We start from the raw sequence: 9,500 nt of genomic DNA, 5'->3' as shown, positions 1-9,500 counted from the left end.
TATATATATATATAAATTATGCTAATAGTTGTTGGACAAAAAATATTTAATTACATACAGTAATATATGATACAGTAATAATAATAATACAATAATAATACATTATTATTGTATTATTAATGTTGGTGTATTGTTGTGTTATGTTATTTTATTATTATTATTATTAGTAGTATTGTATTGAAGCTTTAATAGTTGTCTATGCAGAATCTTAACTATAAATAAAGACACCAAAAACTTGCCTGCATAATTAAGGAGCCCAGAGAAAGCGACTGATTCTAAAGAGGAAGCTTAAGTGCCATGCAAAGTTAACGATTAATCCACACGACAGTAACACTCCTACACATTTGCCTAATTAACCATATCGTCTTTAGAACACTGGTATTTCCGCTCGTACATAAAGCGCTGAAGTTGTTTCATGCGAGATAAAATGCAGCGAGAACGTCTTGATAACTACAGTGCTCTTGAGGAGCCAGAAGTGCACTTTAGGAGACTCAATATGCACCTTTAGCATAACTGAAGAGGCACAATGAGATTTAAAGTGTACACAGCTGTCCTCTAAAAAGGGTCACCGCAGCAACTGCAAACATCGCAGCCTTTTATGTCGAAGTTTGCAAGCTGCCTTTATGGAAGAAAGTTCAGTTGAAGTGCACTAGATGGCGGTGAGGGTGAGTGGTAGATACCTTCAAGAGGATATGTAAACATGAGAAATTAGCTTCTTCTGGCTCAGAATACTGACTCGTTGAGAAGTTTGGGACACAAGTTTTTGAGCAATAAAAAAAACAAAAAACTGATGTTGGTTTTTCCATGTGAAGGCACTGACCTCTCTCTGGACAAGGGCTTGGGCTCTGGTCGGAGGACCATCAGAGGGTTGCCAGCTCTCATTGCTGGCGGCGACAGAGGGAAGTTGGTGTCCAGGGAACCGGACTTCCTGTGCAGCGGCTCCAGCCGGGAGGCTCCCGCCATGTCGATCTCAATGGGACAAGAGCCGGCTCGCCCCTGCGACACCATGGGACATGAACCTGAGCGGGCGTGGTAGTGGTGGTGGTGGTGCGGGTGGTGGACGGGGTCTGTGGCTCCAGCGCCAGCCAGAGAAGGGTCGTGGGTGGGCGGAGAGGAGGGAGGCGAGCGCGTCTTCTTCTTGGCCGCAGCCCCCGACAGAAGCTTCAACAGTCCAGCTGCTTTCCTCTCCTTCTGAGGACCGAAGAGGAGAGTTGTCATGTCAAATGTTTGACATATCTCTAGGAAAAAGCTTGATGGAAGATGTGAAAATTATGAAAGAGAAAATGATCGATTCACAAATGATGAGTCCAAGATGGTGCAGCAGCAATTTCCTGTTCAGAACCTCAGTAGATGTGAGATCCACATGCTGTGAGGGAGGATTCTTTATGTACATCATCACAGAAACTGACATGAAGCTGTCTGTGCGTGAGGTTCCTTTGTGCCCCCGACATCTGTTTCCCTTGATACATGCGCTGCTTTTTTAACACCCAATCCCAACCAAACCATAATGGGTGGTTGCCATGGCAACAGCTCTGCCCTTACAACTCCATCTCTAAATTACGTTCAATTATTCAAACGTAACTAATGGCAGAAAACGGCGAACACATTACAGATGCGCAGCTGAGTCTTCGGCTCGATAACGTCTCATATCTGGGCCGAAAGTTTCGATCGCACAAATCCACAGCCGTTATTCGCGAACCAGAGCGGACGATAATGGGGTCGAGCCTTTAGCGAGGCTGCGAGCAAAATGTGCTCCGTTAATGCCTCGGAAATACAAACGTTTTTTTTGTTTCACACCTTTGGGCCGTGAGGGCTGCGAAACCCTCAGTTTTAATACATTAGCCAAGTATGGTGGCAGTAGCGTGTCACTGAATTGACTTGATAGCTGCAAATCTGTGATAGTTACCAACTATGGAGAAGTTGTTGAAAAGAAAAAAAATGAAGAAGAAAGTGATGCTGCACCCAACAGTAAAAACTGTTCATGAAAGCACCTTTTGAAGCAGTTTTGAAAATTAACATTAACATTTTAACATTAACATTTTATGGCGATACACTTTACTTATATCTTCTCTGGAGTTTAAATAAAATATTTCCATTTTATGATATTTAGAGATGATTTTATTATTTATTTTATTCAGTTTTTCCAATTTTCTCAACAGTTGCATCAAGTGTATAAGTTAGTAAATTTGATGAATTGACTTGCACCTGGTTCTGCTGCTGGTTGGACTTTTCGATGACAAATAAATATCTTTGCGATGATCACAAGGTTTCATGTCATTTCACAAGGTTTTGGTTTGTTTACGTGTAAGTAGATTAAATATGGCTACTGATCGCGAATGAAATCCAGAGTCATGAATCAGTTCTATTGAATGGGCCCTGGGTCCATTTGGTGTGGGAAAGGTGGGCTGCGAGATAAAAACGGTTAGGAAGCCCTGATCGATATGTCACAGCTCACATTAGGTCTAGCAGCATATAGATATATTTTGAAGGATTTGCTTCACCTACTGAGCTCTGAAAATGAGGACACTATGTCATCAAGTCTCATCAGATCATCACTGCTGGTTAGCACTTGGTCTCGTCTTTTTTTTTTTTTGAAAAAACATGAGCTAGAAAGTTAGATTTAAACCAAATAAGTCTAGTGTGTTTAAAAAAATTGGGACCGGTTTGCCACTTAAAACTAGTCTGGGACCGCATGTTCAAGGTCTCTGTCTTGTCTCAGACTCAACTGCATTTGGTCTAGGTCTCGACTCAGTCAGCTCACTCAGTTAATGCCGCAGCAAACTAAATAAAATCGGAGTATGTTTTTGAGACTGTCATCCCACTTTTGACACCATATGTGGAAGAAAATAAATAGAGTATATTTCCATTTTTGTGGTGGTGTTTTGTCATGACAAAACATCAAGAAATAAACCCATAGAAGAGGACTAATGTAAGCAATTTGGCCAGTGTTCTGGTTGGCTAGTGAGGCTTCGTGAAACAGTGTCCTGATTTTCAAAGCTCAGTAGATGGCGCTCTCTGCTCTAAAACCTTTTCAATGACACTGCTCTTTATTTTTAAACCTCGAGGGCCACCTGAGCTCTGACAGGAAATACACTGTTTCATGAAGCCCCATCAACCTATCACCAGTCACAGCCACAGTGATGTGGAGGGGCTCTAAAATAGTCTCTATATATTCATGTCAATTTCTGACAACTGAAATAGAAAATAAGTCAAAAGAAAAACTGTAATGCATTTCAAATTATAGCTTTGACCGCTTACAGCGATTTTAAGATTCAGTATAGGAGAAAAAAACTGGATGACATGTTAAAAAGAGGATTTGACTGAGAATAATAGGAAATGAACAATAGTCTTTTTCCTCTTAACTTTGTCTCTCTCTCTCACGGTATGAGGAAGGCAGAGGCTTCCTCACAGAAGATTTATCACCTTAAGGCATCAGCAGCCGTATTCACAGTGTGCAAGTGAAATCTAAACAAATATATCTTTCATCTGCTGCGGAGACATTTATTTCTTTCTCATGCAAACGTTATAGCGGTAAATAAGATGGATGCCATTCGGGAAGATGGAGTCGGGGAAAAAAGAGCAAAATTGAAAAAGAGAAGAATAATGGGAGTGTAAAAAAACAGAGAGAAAAAGATGCTCAGGAAAGAAGATAAGAGCAGAAGAGATGGCAGAGGAAAGTGGTCAGAACGAAAAAGTGTGTGTGGGGAAACTTAAATAGAGGGATAGAAAGATGGCGGGGATTAGAGGGTAAGAAGGCAGGGAGACAATGGAGGGAAGAGAAATAAATATAGGACGAAGGAGGAAAGGTTGGATGGAGAGAAATTTCAAGAAAGGAGAACAGAGGAATCTGAGAAGAATGGAGACGGACAGATGGAAGTGGATGAGGGAGGATGTTTTCAGATCCAAATGAAAGTGTATTAGCGTTCTCTCTTTTTCATCTGCTGGCTTAAAGGCTTTAATCTGCCTCCTGTGAGTGTGCGCTGCCTCAGTTGACAGCTCTGTGTGTTGGTGTGTGTGTGTGTGTGTGTGTGTGAAAGGAGAGAGCCACTAGAGGGAAGCAAACGCTCACAACGTCGACCGACATTTATGATAAATCTCATTTAGCGTTGCTTTAAACCTTCTGCTGTCTTTCCTCCTCCACATCTGAACCAGTGAGTTTGTAAACAAATAACAGCCATCTGTGCCGAGCAACATCATCCTCTTAGTTGCGCGGCGCATCTATTTCAACATACACCTCACTATCAGGTTCAGTTCGGAAGTGGATGGTGACCTCATGCTTCCACACCTAATGCAGGTTGCTAAGTGATGACGCATGAGACTCAAGTGTGAATGAATGTGTATGAATTAAAGGCATGGATAATGTTTGAATGTACTTGAATATTCTGGAATCTATCTATCTATCTATCTGTCTGTCTGTCTGTCTGTCTGTCTGTCTCTCCATCTATCTATCTATCTATCTATCTATCTATCTGTCTGTCTGTCTGTCTGTCTGTCTGTCTGTCTGTCTGTTTGTCTGTCTCTCCATCTGTCTATCTATCTATCTATCTATCTATCTATCTATCTATCTATCTATCTATCTATCTATCTATCTATCTGTCTGTCTGTCTGTCTGTCTGTCTGTCTGTCTGTCTGTCTGTCTGTCTGTCTGTCTGTCTGTTTGTCTGTCTCTCCATCTGTCTATCTATCTATCTATCTATCTATCTATCTATCTATCTATCTATCTATCTATCTATCTATCTGTCTGTCTGTCTGTCTGTCTGTCTGTCTGTCTGTCTGTCTGTCTGTCTGTCTGTCTGTCTGTTTGTCTGTCTCTCCATCTGTCTATCTATCTATCTATCTATCTATCTATCTATCTATCTATCTATCTATCTATCTATCTATCTATCTATCTATCTATCTGTCTGTCTGTCTGTCTCACTGTCTGTCTGTCTGTATGTCTGTCTCACTGTCTGTCTGTCTCACTGTCTATCTATTTATCTATCTGTCTATCTATCTGTCTGTCCGTCCGTCCGTCTATCTATCATCTATCTATCTATCTATCATCTATCTATCTATCTATCCGTCTATCTATCATCTATCTATATCTATCTATAATAAAAATTAATACATACATAATGATATTATTATTGCTATCATTATACACATACATTCGTTTTATTCATTTATTTCAATTTCATCACAAAAAATGTGTGTAAAACATCAGAATTAGCAGATTTCAATATGCAATTATGAATTGAAAAATGAAATACTTTCAGCTCCTCACATTCCCATTCCTCTCAGGTAACCCCAAATACTCACTCAACCCCCCCAAATTTTTAGAGCAGCTGCTATGCGTTCTGCAAAAATAAAATGCGAGTCAATATGATATAAACTAATGTGACAATATACCACCATCATGTGTGCATAATGCAGACTCACAACTGCGAATCATATGGCTACAGATGTACAGATGCTTTAAATTATTTGGATTCATTTGTCATGGCTTATCATGGCCAATTAGTTGGCAGTCAATCCCTGCTTCCTGGATGTATGATCCTGACAGATGCAGACAACATGACGGTGATTTACCGTCCGCCAGGCAGATATTGTAGCTGCTTTATTATTTCCTGTACACTCAGTTACAAAGACCGACTGCTGCATCATTAGCGGCGTGAATTTAAAGCTGACGTTGCTACTTGGCTCATCGCAGAGCAGCACAGCCAAGCAGCAGGGGTTGATGTGAATACAACAACATTCTAAGGTGAACACTCAAAACGGAAGAAATCCTAGGAGATAGGACTCAATTTTCAGTTTATCTCATTTACTAGCATCATGTTGATGCTAGCATCACAATTTAGAATTCGTAATTGTCGATGTCAAAGGTCAGAGGTCAAAGGGACTTCCACTTTCAGGGGAAATTTAATTTGTACTATTGAAACAGTTGAGAGTGATATTTACATGCCAAAAATGTGTGTATGTAATGTTTACATGGCAAATTTCCCCACGACCCTGCAAAATTATTTCAACTGCAGTCACAGCTAAAATACAGTAGACACAGAAATGATGTACTGTAACACCAACAGCAACTCTTAAAAGAATCAAGAGGGCCGCGAAGACCATTTAAAATGCGTAACAATGAAGAAAAACAACTGCAGCAACACAACAGTCTGTTGTTGTGGAGGGGGGAAAAGCATATTTCTGGTCGCCACAAAAAAAGGAAAAAAAAGAAAAACAAAATAAAGTGTTGAATCCATCTTGGAGTGGGAGGATATAAACAAACCTGCTGCTCCATAGTCAATGAGCTGTTTGTCAGCCGGCCGTGTACTTAGATTAGCTGTCCCAGGCAGCCGCGCCAACAGTGAGATAAATGAGGCTGAGACAACTGCGAGCATCTCGCTGCCATCCGACGCTACACTGACTTGCCATCCACAGTGTTCACAATTTCACAAATGTATACTGTACAGTTCCAATGTCTGCCAAGCTGTGTGAAGGGGCTCAGTGAGGTGGACAAGCACATCAGGAACACGGCCGTGTGGAAGACACGGATGGAGAGATTGATCTCAAGAGCCATGATATGGAACGAGTTTAGGTTTAGCACTTGGACTGCACTCTGTAATGGAGGCTTTAAGAGAGTACTTTATTGGTCTTGGATGAGTCTACAATATGCTTTCAAAACAAACTTTAAAAAAAAAATCACGATCAACACCGCAACAAGATGGAAGAAAAGAAAAAAGACAGAACAAAAAAGTACTTGGCAGCCGAGACAGAGATGATGTAAAGTGCTAAAGGAGCAAAATACAGAGGTTCAAATCGCCGTAGCGATTTTGCTAGTTAGCTCTGTGATGCTTCCTGAGTGAGAATTGCATCGGACAGATGTCCATCTGGTAATTTAACAATGGAAATCTAATAAAACACATTGGAAAACTCTTTCAAAACGCAACTGGAATGGATATAATGGCCATAAAACTTGCAGATGTTACTTTATAGTGTCATCATGACCTTAAACTTAATGGGGTTTCTTTTTTAATTGAATCAAAGTTGACATCAGCTGCAAATCTTATACAAGTGCAGACAGTAAACAGAGTCTTACCTTCTCTGCTTTGGGCGCCAGGGCTCCCTGGACAGTCACATGAGAGGGTCCGGGTGACGGTGGCTGCAGGGGGCTGGCCGGCTCGCCGTTGAGGAGCGCCGCAGTGACGTTGGGAGGTGTGAGGCAAGACAGTGGAGATGAGAGGGCGAGGTGGGGTCGGGAGGCAGGGGACGATAGAGGCGACGGCCCCAAACTGGGTCCCGGAGACGCCATGGAGAGCGGTCGCCCTGATTGGCCGGGGCAGCGTGAGGGGGAGGAGCTTTGTGGGCGTAGGGGAGATATGGCCACAGTGGGGCGCTCTGGACTTCCAGCAGGAGGACTGTGAACTGAAAATCACAAGTAAATATTAATTCCTGTCCAGTCAAGCGATGAAAATCTTTGATCAGATTAAATATTGATTTTGAATCGATTCTAACCAATTTGCACGAATGAAGAGACTTGAGAAAGAAGGGAATATAGCTGTGACATTCATAACAGAGCAACACATTTCCACACATATAGCAGTTTGTTGGAGGGGGGTTCACCCAGAGATTGAATGACTTCAAAAATATTTTGGCAATTTTCAATACATTTCTGTACAATTCAGCGGATCCATGAAACATGAACTTGAAAACTTGAAAAGACTGCAAATCCAAGAAAACGTAGCCCCAAACCTTCCGTTGCATTTCTGATGGCTCAAATGAATGTAGAAGAATGAAGGATGGAACGCAACACATTATTGAGCTGCTCATCGTAGTTTTTGAAGTGTCTTGTTGCGGAAAATAAAAGGATCCTTTGTCCCTAAAAACTAGCGGCTAGAGTATTAAAGACTATTGTACTTTCCAACACTGCTCTCAGCGCAGCTCGGCAGGTGGTTTTTAGCATTCGTAACTGTCCTGACAGTAAGACTCCGACCATAGTTGAACATGATTGTGCTGCAGCTGGAATAACAGAAGCCAGAGGGGACCAGATATCTGCCTCTGTGCATCAGCCTCCAGGGAAATTGGGCTTCTTCACTGAGTCATGCTGTGCAGTATCAGTCTGTTAAAAAGTGTTATGAGATTAATAATGACGTTGGATTAATCTGCATTTCTTTGAACAGCCTTCATTCTCTAAAGCATTTCTTGGGAATTTCTATTAGAATAGAGACGTGTGCTGCGCTTCGTCACGTTGAGTCATGAGTTTAAATTTCAATCTGCACAGAAACCTTCAGCACACATGGAGAAGCAGGAACAATATGCAACTAAACAGTCACACACACACAGGGCTTCCAGCCACCTGCTGCAAACTGCAGCACTCAGAGCAAAATCCAGAGAGTCATGTGCACAAACCACCGAACAGCAGAACTATGCACGTACTTTATTGTGTAATGGAGACCAGATGTGTGAGAAAGGAACGAGAGAGGGGGAAAAAAAGAGAGAGGCATGAGGCTCTGTCATTATGCCGCCATGAAAAAAAAAACAAAACAGGAGTGATGTCATTCAGCTGTGTGTTCTCAAGCTGATGTTTTCGCGTGATGTGGGCGTGTAGCTGGCTTTGGTGTGCGTTATTCTTGGCATGGTCGTCACTGTAAATCCACACAGCAGTCACTATTTGTGTTTTCAAATGAGAGAGAAAGATAGAACAAGGAAGCGAGAGTCGACGCTGGCCTTTTGTGGAGGATTTGACCACCGGATTCAGTTTCCCACACTTCATGATCTCAAGAGCAGCGTTCTCACTGCTCTGTTTTTCTCCATCACAAACAGCTACAGTTTTTTCCCTTTCAATGCATCATCAGTTGCTCTACTTATCTTCTCTTCACAAACAATTCCTCTTCTCTCAGCTTTCCACTGACAATCACCACAATGATCACAGCACAATACTTTCACTGGTCAAAGGCTGAGATGCCCAGAATCTTGCTCTTTACACAACCACTATGAGGCCACATCACTCATAAGCAACATGTTCATGGAATGACAGCTGCTCACTTTATATGGCAGAATTTAAAACATTATGAGCAAACCTCTCTAAAATGTGACATCAATATCTATAAAACCATGAAGCACATCTAAGGCATCAGACATACAAATGTACTAGTTTAATTGGGCTCAAAAACATTCGAATAATAACCAGTGAATGAGTATAAAGTGGATGAACAACACCAGATCATTTTTTTTAACATAGGATTCAGCAAACCAGTTCTCAAGGTCTGCTTCAGAGTCACACCATTTTAAAGGCACACATGACTTAGTAATAAAACAGTGGTGTGCTTCTAACAGTATCTCTTCTCTTGGCTAACTAACATTTGTCCACATGACTGATAGTTGTAGTGACACCGTAGCCATGACTCCACTGTTGGCCATCATTTACTGGCAGATCAATATTCCATTATTTGGCAATCAAAGATTCAGAGACTGAAATGCTGCAAAGCCTTAAGTGATTCAGATTCCTTCAACCTTTTTATGTGGACACA

At 41.5% G+C, this 9,500-nt stretch overlaps 1 protein-coding gene across 2 annotated transcripts in view; it reads right to left on the bottom strand.

The window, feature by feature from the left end:
* The window catches only part of LOC128766217 (E3 ubiquitin-protein ligase SH3RF3-like), a 72,859-nt gene that overhangs the window by 6,166 nt on the left and 57,193 nt on the right, over window positions 1–9,500 (bottom strand). The window contains exons 8-9 of one of the 2 annotated variants that reach the window (XM_053877674.1): window positions 7,070–7,395; window positions 821–1,191 (exon numbers count right to left, since the gene is read on the bottom strand). In XM_053877674.1, the coding sequence (XP_053733649.1) occupies window positions 821–1,191; window positions 7,070–7,395 (697 nt within the window). The remainder of the gene's footprint in view (window positions 1–820; window positions 1,192–7,069; window positions 7,396–9,500) is intronic. The other variant, XM_053877676.1, reaches the window with a different exon arrangement.

The sequence above is a fragment of the Synchiropus splendidus genome, chromosome 10 (assembly GCF_027744825.2).
Source record: "Synchiropus splendidus isolate RoL2022-P1 chromosome 10, RoL_Sspl_1.0, whole genome shotgun sequence".
Lineage (NCBI taxonomy): Eukaryota > Metazoa > Chordata > Actinopteri > Syngnathiformes > Callionymidae > Synchiropus > Synchiropus splendidus.
This window is presented reverse-complemented; position numbering and strand designations above follow the sequence as displayed.